This window comes from Bombus vancouverensis, chromosome 3 (genome assembly GCF_051014615.1).
Source record: "Bombus vancouverensis nearcticus chromosome 3, iyBomVanc1_principal, whole genome shotgun sequence".
In the NCBI taxonomy this organism is placed as follows: Eukaryota; Metazoa; Arthropoda; class Insecta; order Hymenoptera; family Apidae; genus Bombus; species Bombus vancouverensis.
The window spans coordinates 17,909,139-17,925,833 of NC_134913.1; the positions used below are offsets into that span (position 1 = coordinate 17,909,139).

The 16,695-nt window shown below is 43.5% G+C and overlaps 1 protein-coding gene across 4 annotated transcripts in view; it reads right to left on the bottom strand.

Annotated features, from left to right (window-relative positions):
• LOC117154132 (receptor-type guanylate cyclase Gyc76C-like) overlaps positions 1 to 16,695 on the bottom strand; it is a 100,512-nt gene that overhangs the window by 20,883 nt on the left and 62,934 nt on the right. For all 4 annotated transcript variants that reach the window (XM_076617062.1, XM_076617063.1, XM_033328829.2 and 1 more), the window contains one exon: positions 14,415 to 14,612. In XM_076617062.1, coding sequence (XP_076473177.1) covers positions 14,415 to 14,612 — 198 coding nt within the window. The remainder of the gene's footprint in view (positions 1 to 14,414; positions 14,613 to 16,695) is intronic.

Here is a 16,695-nt window from a genome sequence, read left to right on the forward strand (position 1 = left end):
TTTCAGCGTCGTCGCGATCGTTCAATGGTACCCTTTCTCTGGATCAAGTGGAAGTAAAGGAACGTGCTCTGTCGCGTAAGCAAAACGGGCAAGTGACACAAATCACTCGAAGAAACAACGACACACAATTGCAGAGAAAATGAAAAGCAATGGCGCCGCGGTTATTCGTAAATAGAAATACTTAGTACTAGGAAGTTTGACGATCTCGTTATCGCGACATGATGTACGAGCAGTAAAATTCGACCTTAACGCTAATTCCTTTGTGCATCACGATGGCAACGGCTGGTAGACTTACATAGGAAAATATTTCTCCGACCACGTGCCTCGGAATAATCGTCTCAGGAACTCGACTAGGAATTATCTTCCGCTCGATTCCATTGCATCGTTCGCTCGACGATCTTGAAATATTCTTTATTTTTCCCGGCGTATCAAATATTTCCATAAACAAAAGAGTCTGACCTCGTAGAGGAAAAAAAAAGAAAAAATAAAAAAAGCGGAGAAAAAAGTAGAAGATACGTCGAACGGCGTTTACAACGTTTTTAGATAAATAGAGCACGATTCGAGGCGCGAACTTTCCACGCGACCAAGATGGCCAAACGTGCTGATCACGTGCTCGAATCTGCGGATAAGCTCTCGCGACACGACGAAGAAATTCGTTTATCTGCGTGCCAGAAGCGAGCCACGAACGACGTCGTGTCGTAAAACGAGGGAAGAACAACGCCGCTCGACCATACATTCTTGTTGACCGAATGAATACGCGTCGGTACGCCGGGCCCATAATTGGTGCCGGCCAATTAAGGGTTAATTGAGTGTATTTTAGTCTGAAACCAGCCGCGTCGTCGTTACTTAAGGCGGCACCCACATTAAACTCGAGTCCGACGCTTGCTTGCTTGCTTGTTTTCCGTTCGCTCGTTGCCTGCACCAACGGTCGAAATAACGTCCCTCCTTGTCTATATACGAAGACTACTTTGTGCCTTGCACCCCCTCGTTGTCGTGGTGCGACCAACGCGATTATCCGGCCATCGATTTATTCGCTGTACGTTAACCTTTTTATGGGTGTCAACCGAGCGTGTGTGTATATGCGGAAAAAAGGTGAATGCCGGCTTTACAGCGAGCTGACACGTGCTTGCACCGTGTCGTTAAGCGATTCTTTCTTTCGTTTTTGGTCGATCTTTGTTGCCGGTACCGGCAACGCTCGTTAAAGGTAAATTTCCTGTCGCGAATAGTTGTTTCCGAAGGATAACGCGAAGAAAGGAACGGACTGTACATCACGGCGGAACGAAAAAATCAAAATTACGTAACTATCTCGTAATAGCGAAAAGAAATTGCCTCTACTCTAGCGGACTAAGCATGCGAAAGAGAACTTGTACGAAACGTACATTCGACGCGTTGCAAGGATTTCTACCGAAACAAAGAAACGGTTCAAAACAAACGAATACATCCCACTGAGATTTTTCGTATATGAATATTCTGACTATTCGTCACGTTTCGATTTTAATTCGTTTCGACATTCTTGTCTTTGTTATATCGTTGATTGTATACTATCTTTCTCTTTTTTTTTTTCGTTTTATATATTACAAATCGATCGATACTGTAGTAAGATGAATATGTAAAACGATGTTCGCAACATAATTAGCAAATAAATCATTCGATGGACGAATTCTCAGCGCTAATATTAGGCCACGAATTGGTCCAAGCGGTTCTCGCGGCACTTCGTCGTCGGCGGCTAATTCGAACAGCGATCCTTGAACGCTGACAGCGAGTCGCAGCCAAGGTTAAAAAACACGTTAGTCACGTTCGATCGGAGCGTGTGCCGTGAATCACATGGTACACAATCGGGAAAACTAGAATGTCTTAGGTGGGATTCGATATCATCATGGACGACATCCTCCATTATCGGCGACAGTCCTATTACAAGTTATCGCGATTTTCATAAAATATTCGACATACCGATCGATAAACGAACGATTCATGCACCGATAATACGAGTCTACTCCCCCGTTCTTTCTTCCTTCCATCGACCATTTAAATTTCAAAACATTCGACGAGCTGTAGGGGAAAAATAAAGAAGAAAAATTCGAGATCGAAATACGGATTAGAAAATGAACCAGTTTCTGCACGGTTCGATGGGAAAGCGACTCAACTTCGCGAAGGGATTTCTGCGTAAATATTAATTAATCCTGTTGACGCGATATTACGTTACGAGCCCGTTCTCTCTCTCTCTCTCTCTCGCTCTTTCTTCCTGCTGTTCGAGAGCGGACACGAGCCGCCAATGACGGAGCAAACGAGCAACCAGCCAGCCACCGACGTGCCTGCGAAACCAGTATTTTTTTCTTTTTTCTCTTCTCACACTCTATTCGCTCTTTTATTCCCGCCCGCTAAAAATAGAGCCTACTCCAGTAAAAATGACCGCGTTGTGTTTCTCCTCTGGCCGTGATGAATGGATCGTTCCCCGATGCCTTCTCTCTAATTCTGAACACCGCACGGACCATTTCAAACCGCGTGTCCGTAATGCACTTATGCATACTCTGGTTGCAACTCGATCTCCGATCGACTTTAATCCCGCGAGCTTTCGTTCCAATCCACGTTATGTAAAAACCAATTGACCCATTTATCGGAAAACTATGCTCGTTGTCGACCTATTGCCTCCGCCAACGAACGTCCCTTTCAGACGAGAATTTCTTCTTCCCTTCTGTCCAGAATTTCTTTAATTTAAGAACAAAAAGGAATTTAATATTTTAAGAATCAAATTGCAACGACGCTTTTACGGATCGCTCGTATTGGAGAAATTTCCAAAGAATAGGAGAAATGACCGAAAGAACGGAACAGGGTTAACACAGTGAGACATGTTTGAGCTGGATTCTCGGAGAGTGTGCGGGGCACTCTCGTTTCAAGGGGGAATTATCCATTAGTCTTTCTTAAAACCTCGACAGGATACCATGAACTTGACACTGTAAATTAGAGCCAGTCTTCGTGAACAGCAAACTCTGCTTCGTTACAGACGAAAAAACTTCTTCTATATCTTTAGAAGTATCAGTTATCTAACGAGATACAGCGCTATAATTCTAATAGGAGACTGCAGATTTGTCATTCGTTGCTAACAGTTGTACATCTTTTGACCAAACTGTTCGCCTTATTCGCTGTTTTATATTAAACTACGTTTGTTTCTCCACTAAAATAGCATCGAAATGAAAAGATCGAGATAAAAATACTCGTCATGTTCTTCTTCTGCGATCTTCGATTACATCTATTACCACAAATACATAGAACGAGTTGCAAACAAATAATTCTGAATAGAAAATAATCACTTCCGTAAACCACGAATAAATAGCTCATACATCGTCGAACAGACGATAGATCAAGACAATTATCGACAATCTTTTTAGATTATCGATAGAGGGATATAAAAATAAGTCGCATTCTTTCTGAATATAAAATAATTTCATTGGCCACAAATCATCGTCGAATGTCTGAGCGACGAATACAGTATTATCGATGAATTTCTCAACGTTATATCATCTGCATTAGCGTTGCGTAATAAGCTTGGGCCTTGCGGGCGGCTAATCGAGGCGCGTGCACGTATTTTCTCGATAAAAAGGATAAGAAGATAATCAGTGCATGTATGCGCGTGCATGCACCAGGTTAATTTTACGTAATATCAGGAGGACGTTTATATTCTCGCGGGCCGATCGACGACGGGACTCTCCTCGGCCAGTGGCGCGTCCGGTCGCTCGTAAATTCCTCACGCTATCGCGATATATTTAACTCGGCGATAATGTAGCAAACAAATCGTATCGTTTCGCGCGGAACCGGTATTCTCACGCTCTGTTCAGCTCGTCCGCGTTACTCCCTTGCTAAAGATAGCGTGTATTTAAGCCGTCTGTGTGCTGCACGCCACACGGATTCTGCGATGCACGCTGCTGCACGCTTCGATACAGAAAATCACGCAACAACCGATCGACCATTTGCCACCGATGGATAAACGTACGGGATAAAGTCGACGCGTCTAAGATCGTATTTCGGACCTCGTTATTTGTACTCTACCATCTAATCTTTTGGCAGTAGCAATTAAATAGCAACGGTTGACAAACAAAGACCATTGCCCGCGGATATTGTCCCGAGCGGTACGATGCACGAAGTCTGAACCAACGTCGTGTACAGTGTTCAGACTGCGGTGGACGCACGTATGACAGCCGTGGAAGAGTTTGATTTTCCATGTTACCGTTGTTAGTCGAGACGAGGGATAATATCGCATAGCGTGTACGTTTTTAATCATTCACGGGCCAAACTCGGGAAAAAGGAAGAGATCTTGTCTTATCGTTAATCCGTTTCAACTTTTCTATTCTATTTTTGTTCATCGTACGTTCTGAACATCGTCTGTTCGTTATGAAGTTACGGACTTCGAATCTTAAATACACGGTTGTGTGCTACAGGTTTCCCATAAATCTCGAAGGAACAATGGCAAGAATGGCGGCGCGATGCAACATGTACGGCCTAGAGAGGCGTACTCGCAACGAGAAATCGTCGATCATAGTTGGTCGACAAAGCGTTGGCTAAAGATAGCCTGGCGATTACTTCATCGTGGAAATCACGTAACGTCACTCGAAACAGAGATATAATGTGGGTCGGTGTCGAGGAGACGAGGAAATGGCCGAGAACGATTCTAACATAATCGTTCCCTTCTCGCGCCGATGGAACACGATTGGTGCACGCGTATCGCCGCCGCGTTACGACGTTTCTATTAGTTTCTTCTCTTCTGCTTCTACGTCTACTTTTATCTCTTTCCCTTTTCGATTCGCGGATCGAAACCACACGATCAAGTTTTTACCGGTGGCCGCGTGTACGCGACTCGCGCGCTGTATAAATAATGCATACGCGACGCCAAAGAAGTGCACAGTCCGCTATTACCGTACCGATAGCCACCGCAGAAGCGCTATTATTACGTCGTTATTGCACAAGATGAAAGTATCGCAATGCTATTTTACGCCTACGCGTCAGGGGAATCTCGGAAAGGAGCGACGATCCCGAGATTCAGAGGCGGGTAGATCGCCAGACAGCATGGCCAAAATCGTCACCGTGTCCAATTCTTGTTTACGGCACACACGTGTCGCCTATGACACAGGTTCTTACCGTTGTACCAGTGGAGAAATTGCGCCAGTGTGAGTACAGAGTGCTAGCGTAGCAATGGAAAAGAACGGAGGAGGAGTCGAAAGTAGTGACTGGCAGACCAGTTGGCTTTTGTGCGATGAGACGAAACGCGTACCTTAGAAACGCTATAAATTACGATATAGACTCTTTGGGCTATTAGCAAAATCTAGATACCGTTTCAACATACCTCTCGTTCGTGATGACAGATTTTTGGACCGTACTATTAGTTAATTTCAAACGAAACTTTCGATACGTGGGTCTCGAGAAACTCGCATATTCCGGCGCCACATATTGTTCCGTGGCTGAATCGTTGCCAAAATATTATCGTTCTTCGACATTCCCGTCAATATGATGTTTCTCTGATAAAGCGCCGAATGTACATAGTACAACGTGTCTCTAAAAATGTCTCTACGAAGAAGTCTGCGGATAATAAATCAATGGGAACTATACGCGGTATCTTATATCAAACGAGAAGTTAATAATAAACTCGGTCTATCGTCTCATTCGTGGAAGTTAGGAATAGAAACGTGCACACCTATCGGTTCGATAAGGTTTAACGAAGTACCTAATGTAATCTAAATTGAATTTGCATACCAAAATATCGAATCGCTGAGATAACGAACATTAAGCTAATGCGTCCGAAAGAACTTTCTGTCTTTCGTCTTAATTCCATCGAGTTAAATCGTGTCACTCGATTTCTGGAAGTTACCGATAGAAAAGTGGACGCGTGTCAGTTGGACGTGGTAGGACACCGGTGAGCCGGACCAGGTAAGCGTTCGAGTGCGTGGGGCATCAACAGGCTCGGCTATAAATAGAACGCGAAGGTCAGGGGAATCAGCAGTTTTCATGCAAATACGGCATCGATGGAATAATATTGCTCCTTTCGCGGCGAAGCTCTGTCGCGTGGTTCCGGTTACTCGTCGCGGATTTTTATTCCCGCGGCATCGTTACGACTTGATCCGTTTTTATCAAAACCACCTCCCAACCGCATCACCTGCGAATTATTTGGATCAGTTGCCTTAGCGCTTGCGCCTGTGGCACGCAGGACCGAGCAAGCAAAAACCTCTTCTTTCGCCACGTGGCGGCTTATTCAATTCGGATACGTAGCGAATTTAACAAAGATGTTTGTTCGGAACCTCAGATAGGAAATTCCCCAACATACGTTTCGTTCGTTTCGACGGTCCTCTTCAAAATATCTTCTAAATCGAGGACTTCCACGATGATATGGAACGACAAAAATTACTCGAATATCGGTTTGCGCCAGAACCACAAGAGTTTCTTCGAACAAAAGATTAAGAACATTACGAAGTGGTTGTACATAATGTTGGAGGATACGTAGTTTATCGCGTGGCTGGAAAAACTGTCGCTTAAGAAACCAAATTTTTCAAAGACTACAAGAATTTGAGCGCATATCTAACATAGATTCGTCTTGTTAGCGATATCCTTTGTATGTGTATATTCGTCGTAAATTTGCAAAAGATAAGAGCGTTAAGGGATTTAGACGTTACTGCGCGATCGTGCGTGCTTACCACCTCGGGCGAGCTCTTGCTTCTAGCACGACGAGACACGTGGAATTTATATCTGTAATTCGTGTTATTTACTTGGTGGCGTCACACGACACTTTATCATCATTGTGAACGCGCCATTTGAATTGGAAATTTCGCGTAAAAGCGAGCCAAAAGCGAGAAGGAGAGAACGACGCGCGTTATAGGTTACGGCGGGGAGATCGCCGTAGCTATGGACACGGCTCGCTGTACAGTTTCTACGTACGCGGTAATAGGACTTTACGGCGATTTCTTGGCCGCTCAAAGGAACATTGTCACCAACGGCGAACTCTCGGGTTTCAGCCGAGTCTCGCATGCCGAGCGAACGCTTCAAATCGAGTTACGCAAGGTCTGAAAGGGTAATTCGACGTGGAGGCGTTTACGCGGTCCCTCGGGGAATATCGCGCGCGAAATTGCCGGCAATCTTGGCCAGAGATTCTACCACGGTGTCGCGATAACTCGCGCCACTCTCCTTTCGTTTCATTCTAGTTTACAATCTCAATGGATCGATACCGTTCGAATTTCTCGCCAATCTCGCTGGACGATACTTTACGAGCATAGAAGACGTTTGCGAGTGATCACGGTGCTGGTTGATCTAGAACACGATACGAACTATGATGTTTCGCAATTATTAAATTATTTCACGAAACTGTATTCAATCGCGTGAAATCTGCCGAACGATCGTCAAGTATCGGTTAAGCAACGCGGAAGCGAAACTGATCAATCTCGTCGAGCGAAGTCGTACATTCTAATAGTAAAACTAAGAATTTTAGCAATGAAACTAGAACGCTGGAATCAACCAATTTCGTTTCGCAGTATGTAACTTTAACCTCTTCTATCCAGAAACTTTCCAAACTTGGAAATCTTTCGAATATTCGATTTGGAAAGCTTTCGAATATTCCATCTTTCAACACGCGAATCTTTCTAAATTCTAAATTTATCGATTTAGAAATCTTTCAAATTCCCGGTTCTTTCGACTCGGCCAAGCCTTGAATCTTTCGCAAAGCTTCCGTAAGTCTTAAATTTTCTTTTGAAAGTAGTTATACCCGAGCGTGCGTCTAGCCGCAAGATGTATACACGAGAGCGCGTCGTGCCGACAATTTTCCGATCCGCGGAGACGTCATCGACTCGGTGGCCGGTGCAATCAACAGGTGGTTGCACCAACCTCGATGCAGTGACCCGCGTGTGCATGCGTGTGCGTGGTGGAGCAGCGTGCTGACCGAGTCGAGAGGATCGAGCATACGAGAGAGCGAGTCGGCGCGCTTATCGAAAGTTCCCACTGGATCGTGATACCCGCATATACACTCTGGTTACGAGATGTCGAGTCGTGGCATAGGCGGGTTGTTACAGCCTCTGTGGTCCACCTACGGCTATTCGCTTAAATGGTCAGACGTTTGGTTACGGGGTGGTCTACGTTAAGCGGGTTCACCTGCGAAGCTTTCGTTTCGACGAACAGACGTGCAGGACTTTCAACGATTTGTATTTTCCTTCATTGTATCGGTGGTTGGCTATTTTGTATGCAGGAATGCGCTAGGAGAGAGTTCAGAGCTCGGAGGATTCTTGAATTATTCGCTTGTGGATTGGTTTCTGTGCTTAGCTAGGCGGGAAACGCAACTATGCGGGCTATGATCTTTAAAATTCCAGCTGCAGCCTCGGGAATGTTGAGATCGATAGGTTGAACGAGCGATGAGGCGTTGATAAGTCGGCTGGCTTTGACACGGACACGTGGTATTTCGCTTTGGTGATACGTGAATAGGGGAAAAGTGGATAATGGATTGATTAGTCCGTCCATGTACCTTTAACCGATAGATCGAATAGCAAGAATGCCGGTTTCCAATTGCGTTCTTGAACCTTGGCGATCCCCTTTGGTGTCGTTCGTTTCTCACTTCCCATCGACTATCGCGCTTCCGCCAATTCTATTCCAACGCTCGTTTATTTAAATATATTTAAAATTCGTTTAATTATTTTTCAATCCTTGAGAATACAAGACAGAATGGTAGTTTCGTCGGAGGATAATCGTCGAATTGCAGACAACTGTTACGTCAACGTTCGAAAAACCGATTATTATTACTTATATTCGTGACAACCTAACGAACTGTCGAAAATTAAGAAATAAAGAAAAATAGACTTGCAGTATGCTGTACGATCTAAAGAAATACAGACAAAAGTTCATGGCTCGGAATTAAAAATCAAGAAAAACGATCGCAATTCCAGCCAACGTTCATTTATAAACTATAAATAACGTTTTTATCCGCTATGAGACGTTACGTTCCATCTGCGAAGAGGTCGCGGGCAAAGTCGGAGAAAGAAACAGAAGAAAAAGAAGGTGAGAGATCTGGCGAGTCATATGTCGCAGAAGCTTGCAGTTTTCAAGAGGGCGACGATCACAAAGCGACGCGTGGGAGCGGCACGTTTTTCGCGCTGGTCGGCTCCAGAAATAGCCGCGCGACGCGGCGGATACTTCGCCGCCAGGCAGAAAATAAGCCAACGGAAGTTCGTACACGCGAGCGCCGGTAAACATCCGGCGGAAGGAAAACGCGCGAGCCTCGTCGAAATTGAACGAGGTGCGTGCGAGCGAGAGACGAGGTCCTCTGGTCTCGCGGCTGATTCCATTCGGCTCGCTAACGAGTGAAACTAGGTGAAAGTAACGAGAACCCGTGCTTCTCTTTATGTTCGTACGCGGTTCGTCCCTCGCGCTGGACGCGAGACAAGGGCCGATCTACGCTCGAATCGACGAACGAAAGGAGTACGATAATTCGTGATCCTTCGGTTCCTTTCCAACGATTCAATTCGTATTATAAAGGAAATTTTACGTGTCATCGGTATTAATAAATTTTGATTGTTGGATTCTTTTGCGCGATTCAACTAATGCAATTTGTAAATTAGTCGATTATCTTCTTAAATGTGAAATCATGGAGGAGAAATTTATAACCTATAAATTGTCATTTGTCGATTCATTGGTATTATTAGTTGGTAAATTATTGTGTAAGAGGGCTATTACGTAAATATGTAAAATAAACGAATTCATATTCAGCGGAGAAGAGAGATTTTCTAGAAATATACCTCCCTTGATAATCGATCAGATAAGGTCACGTCCTGTGGCCATTTATCCAGCCACTACCGCACAAAGAATACCGTACTCGCCATCAGCAAGCCAACTTCCTTCGATCCCTTTCCTCGTTCGGCAAAACGGGCGCGACCGTTCTCACGTGGCCGTTTCATTTTCTTACGACCTCCGATTAACATAAATTAGTCTGGAGGTCTTTTTACGTTCGCGTACCACTTTCTCATATTCGAATCGGTACAATGATGCGAGAGAGTCCTCGAACGCGTCCTTACAGCTTCTATCGAGAAAACGCTCTTCGGCTTTTCTCGCTTTAAACTGTTTAAACGGTTGAAAACGCGTGTAAAGCAATACTCGGAACTGCTAGTTCATAGGGATACTCTCGGAGCTTTGTTATTGCTACAGCGTCACGTTACCAGTGACTAAAAGTGGCTGAATTCACAATAAAAACAGCGTCGATATTACTGTAGCGGCACTCGACAGCAAAATACCACCGGACGACACCAACTAGTGTCGGACCACAGCAGCGCAATGGTTAGCGTCTTAGGTTACGAACGTTTTGGCACCCGGGTTCAAATCCCGGCGACCGTAGTCCGATTTTTCTTTCCAACGGCATTTAAAATGAGAAGAGAAGCGCGGTACACTCGCAGCAGAACCTATCTCTGCCCAACGGAATGTAGCACTATCACGACGACTATAACACATATACACCTCATTACTATTATAATAGTTGGTAAGATCTCTCAATGCGAAATGATAATATCTCGGAAAAGATTGTATCGTTTCATCCGTGCGAGTTAATCGTTAACAACGAACCGTGTAATTTAGCTGACTTTTAAAATAGATGTGAGCGCAAAATATTCGATGTAACATCCTATTTCCTTCGCTTTTGTATCGTTAATAACTTATGGTTAATAAATTAACGCTATAAAAGTCTCGTTCAGGAAAAATATGAATTAACCTGTCTTGATGTCTCGATGTAACGATGAATACCATCGAACTCCTGCAAGATGCTACACCAAGTCTTCAAGTAGGAAAACTATTCCTACGATTCAGTTCGTCGATGATGTAGCGCGATCGTTGCTTTGTCTATTCCTATCGTCCAAAACCGTCCATTCCTTTCGTAACAATTACATTTTTCTTTGTCTCCGCCGTGGCTGTCCTGTAGCTCTTTAATTCCTCTCGAAGCGTCGCGTAATCGAGTCGCGTGAGTTAAATTTAAATTTGCGAGAAGAGAACCGTACATCGTGACACGATCACGACGTATCTTGAGATTCTGAAAATTTTCCATTAAACATTCCTGCCTTGGATTGCGTGTTAATAACAGTACATCGTCGGATTGACTTTTCCGTGAATTATTCAGCTCCATTCGCGGAGGAGACATCGGGGACACTTTCACGAAAATTCACCAGCTACTTGAAGATTCGGTAATTTCTTTCTCAGTTCGTAAACATATTGTAACTGGAAGACAAGGCACGGTACAAAAATTTCGTTTTGGAGTCGAAAAACTACGGAGCATCGACGGAGAGGATTCTTTTTGTTTCTGCCAATGGTGAACGGTGTTTTAATCGAGAAGGGGATCGGAATATTACCCAAAAGGTGGGACACCAGAAATGACCCGTCGAATTCGTTCCAATGTGCTACTTTTCGACTGGCGAATTCCATGGAAACGACTGGTCTGAGGACGATTCCAGACGATTAACGAGGCGTACAAGCAGACGGGTTAACCGATCAGCCGGTTAAAAATAGACGCGGATCCGTGACATGTGTTTTTATAAATTGCTACTGGCGGACGCACCGCACATTTTCAAGCACTCGTTTCCTGATCGTTTCTTCCATGAATGATCGTCGGTGGCGAATTTTTCGATGGGTCCGGATGTTAAAAGAGTACAACATGGTGACATAATGGCGCTACCGCGACGCCGCTGTAATCTAACTTCTCTTCTATCTTTTCAAATCGATTATTTATGTGGCGACCAACGTATCTGTCACCGTGGTACGCTCTACGAAATAAATCTGTAATATTTATTATATTTCTTTTTTTGGGTCTTAAAGAAGACAGAAAGATACGATATCTGGTAGAAGATATTTGAAACGTCTAGTTAGTTAGTCTACGATCGAGTTGCGTAATAAATTCCCCTACCTCGTCGTAGAACTTTGATCGTGGTTCGACAAGTCTGTGTAGAAAAGGCGAATCGAAAAAAGAGAAGATCAAAAGAAGAATTCAAGTGGCATCGCACGAGCAGCTGATACGATGGCCAGGCTGGTTCTCAACGATGTCAACAACATCGTTAAACAGCTGGACTCGTAACATCAAGGCAAATAGGCTCCAAACGATTACAAGATCCTCCTTAGATCCACGTGCATGGAAATTCCGTATCCATAATTAGCATAAGAAACCAGAAGAATAAGTAACACTATCGACGAAAGTCAACAAATATACAGACTCGTTATGTTTCTCTCTTACGTTTCTCGTTACGGTTCTCATATATTTGGCATTGATAGTTGACGCTCGTGATGCGCCGGTGCACATTGATCGACGCAGTGTTAAATTCCAGAAAAAAAGTGTACTACTTAGAGTTTTATAACGCAAGCCTATCGGTCATTCGTCATCCGCCACCAAGTATTTTAACTGGGATCAGAGGTCTAATCTTACGACTGTTGGAGCCTAGAATAGCTCAGAGTCAAGATGATTTAAGTCGATCGTGAGCTCGTGCTCGGTCAAAAACCGCGAACGAGACTATGATGGAGGTGATTCGAAGTAGGAAGACACGAAGGCTTCGATCGGGGGCACCGAATCGAATGCACGCGCTTTGTGTCCACCCCGATCGGGTATAACCGGTTCGATTCGGTTTGCCTGGTGATCGATGCGTTTCTAGATCCTGTTCAGGCGACTGCGTTACGAGCCTCGGACCTAGGTTAATCTATGGTTTAAGATATCTCGGGCTCCAGATAACTCGGACCTAAGATAGCTTCGATAGCCATAGTTCAAGGCTCAACCTAGGACTAACGTGGCTCGATCTTAAGTACCATGGAGTTACAAAAGACCCGTTCGAAACTATGAAGCGAAACGACGATAGAATTCCCATTAGACCTTAATAGGCAGGATGTAACTCGAAGCCAGATGCAGCTGCTCTCTAAATCTAATTCCATCTAATTTCCGTACTTTCCTCCTTCGAATTTTAAATCAAGACAAATGATCAAATACTAAGGGTATCTTTCTTTTTGTTTTTTTTTTTTTTTTTTGGTACATGGGAATCGATCTGCTGTTTTTTATTTCATATTGCGAGTTATCTCGGAGTTTATATCAAAACGCGGAGAAAAGTGACTTCCAGTCTTTGCAGTTCTCTCAGTTTCACTCCCGAGCTATCTGAAGCAAGGACGATAACGAAAAATCAGAGTAAGATAGTTCATCAGGCCGGATTACATATGGTAAAATTACCACTATCTTTACGTCTTTACCGCCGACAGTACTCGGTTAGAAAAAGCTTTCGGTAAGTTTCGACGCGAGAGCGATCTTATATACTGTAAAACGAGAAACAGGATGAAGAAGCATGGCGGAGGGTCCAAGAGGAAGGCAGGATGCTAATTTTTCAGGCGGTCGATCGAAGCCCCGAAGCGCAGGCTGGCATCGCGTGTTCCTAACGTCGCACGGACGAAAGCTTCGAAACGCACACAGCTGCGCGCGGAAGCAACCCGTAATTATATTGTCACGCCGCGGGTGTTCAATTTGTCGGCGGACATCCGCCTCCCCCGCGTCTTCGTTAACCACCACTACCTCTTCGACAACTTCGACGCTACCTTCCTCCTCGTCACCTTACAACCCCGCACTCTACTCTTTTACCGCGTTCTCACGCCTTTGAACGAAGAAACCTTTTAGACCTACACCCGCGATCAGGAAAAGATCGACTAACGTGACATCAAAAGGATTCTTAGGTAGTTTTAGGGCGACTGCTGCTATTCTTCGGATCGTTGAGTTATTTTAGTATCGGCGGAATATTTGACAGGTAGATGAGAAAATAATGAATGAAATTTTTGGAGTGAGAAAGGAACTAAGAACGAAGTATAGATGCGTTTATAAGAGGGATGCAATTCTCGAGGATCATAGATGTGGTTGAAACTTAGTCGAACACTGCTAGATTTCCTTCTTTTTTTCTACAAAAATCATGTGTGTGTATGGGTGTGTCCGATTTTGTTACATCGATTTCCTAAACTTCTTATCTTAATGAATATTCTAATATTTTTGCGAATCATACTGTATATCGTTTAAAAAAATGGTTGAATTTTCTTTTACTTGTTTCTTTCGGTAACAGTTGAAAAGTTGGGATCATACGTACAGGAAATTCGCAGTTTTCCAACAATGTATGAAATGACGTATAAAAAGATTAAAACGTTGAAATTAGAACGTTAGAAAATTAATATAACAAAATTGGACACGTTGTATCTTACGATCTGACGTAATACTTAAATATTTTTCAAGATAAGTATCGATTTGTTCGAGTACATTTATGTAGGATATATAAAAAAAAAAGCTGAGCTATCGAAACGTCTGCTGTCTAGACTAAGCGTGGAATTAACGAACCGTCGAACGAAAATCCAGTTTCGTTGAGACAGTTTGCAGAGTAAGCGTTGTCTTAAATAGCGTTAAAAGTACTTACATAACTAATCATGGGTATGTTGCGGGACTGAGCGACTATGGCTTCAACGTAGCACGAGCCTTCTGGTCCAAAGAAGGCTGCAACCCCGTCGCAGATCATATCGATCATTGCCTTGGTGGCTTCCACGGTTTCTCCCCTCGTGTCGCTCCATCGCATCACCAGCTTTACGTTTGGCAACATGTTCGGATCATTGTTGATCTGAAACGAACATCGAGCGAAGAGATTCTATTAAATCGGCGATTATGTCATGTCGAAGATCGCGAGGCAAAAATATAAGTCACATTTTTCGAAGATTATTTCACAACTTTTTAATTCAATCGATGGAACACACAAATTTATAACTGATCTAAAATAAGAATCCAACAAGGAATTTCATTTAATTGTAAACCCGTTTTTATCGGATTACCACATCAAACGTCAAACTCCAACGATGGAATATGCAAATTTATGGTTGTTTCGCGTAATCATCATAAGCGTTATGCAACACGTATTACAAGGCCTGCCATCTTTCGTCATACGATATTGAATTACAATAATTGAACGATGTCACGGGAGAGCGGCCGGCGGTCGTTGTGAACCGTAGGTTAGCATACTTAGATGACTTAATTGTTTCCAGTAATGCCCTCGGTCGGCTGGTTTAATGGAACTAATTGTGTTACCATAACTGCTGTCATGAATATTCACTCTCGTCCCAACGACGACGAACGCTGTGGTCGCGATGTATAAATCACGGGACCAGAATCGAATGATATGCAATAACATATCGATCGTACGCTAACCGATTGACAATTGCAACGATATTTCGTATGCGCTTGGCATATCCGTTAAATTTGATCGTTCGCTGGCTAATAACATCGGGCGAAATAGAAACGAAATAAATTCATTTCTTTCGGTAGATTCTTTGATCCTGATGAACCGTTTCTAGATATTTCTATTTTTATTATTTATATTTTATATTTTTATGTATTAATAAATATAGGATAAATACCGATAAATATACAAAACGCAATAATTTCTCGTATACGGTGCCACCGTGGCATCGGAATATTAATAAAAGTTAGTGTATTATACGTAGTGGTATTAGCGAGAGGAAAGAGTTACGATAATGGTCACGATATTTCAGCTTATTGTTAGTTATAGTGTTCCATAATACGCGCACGAATCGATTTTCCTCGGCTCTCGACTTTCGATGGTATTCCTTTCGCGTCGGAATAAATTTCTGCCCGGCAGGAACGTCGATTAAAGTTCAATTCGTAATGTTACTCGCGCGATGTGTCCCGGTTCTTCGCGAGCATTCCTTCGACACTCTCACGCTGTATCCGGCTCGCGTTTGTACACAGCACGAAGCGGCGTGTGCGCTACCTTATTATGCAAATCTCGATGCAAACAAACAATACTTTTCCAGGTAGTTGGTACTGGTATAATCTCGTCGATTCAAAACAACCAATAAATTCTTTTATGATTTCTGTTTAAGTGTCTGTTCTTCGTAGAAGATAGTGTCAGTACACAATATTATATTGGTATAGCATGTGACGACTATGGGGGAAAAAACGCGACAAGTTGCATTTCCTATTATTCACGGGAAAACAGTTTCGAGATTACGTATGCTGTCGATCGATCGCATATTGAAAGATCGAATCTGATATTACATATTCGCGCGATCGTGCTACGGCGAATGATTTTCCGTAACGAGAAATCTGTTTTTCGAGAATATCGAATATCGACCGTGCACTTGTGTAATAAAATCGAGAAATTGATAAAAAATGCTCAAGTTGATCGCTCTAGGTTCTGAAAGATCACGATAGAACATATCGTTCGAGCATATCGCTGGCGAATGAAACCCTTCACAACGATGAAAAATACGAAGGTTTTCGTTCTAAGGAAGAATTTTAGTAGAAAAGAAGACACCGATCGATTTCTTTGAAATTCTAAAAGAATCCAATTACCCACGCGTTGGTTTCTCAATTCTTGAATTTTTTCAAATTCCGCGTAGACTACGACTGGTTGGGAAAGTAACCGTAGCCTGTGACGACAACGGTGCAATAATCGCGGTAGCAGCTTTGTCGACACTTCCAGATCGGATGAATCGCGTGGAGGAGTACCGGGAGTCGATGGCTTAATTATACTCACGCATCTCGCGGCATTGTTCTCAGAACAAGTTACGAGACGTAATCAATTACATACACGCACACATCGTGCGGTTACGCAACGAAAGCGATCAAGAGCGTGGTACCGATGAAATCAGAAAAACCACGATGATTCCTTTACGCGCGAAGCCGAC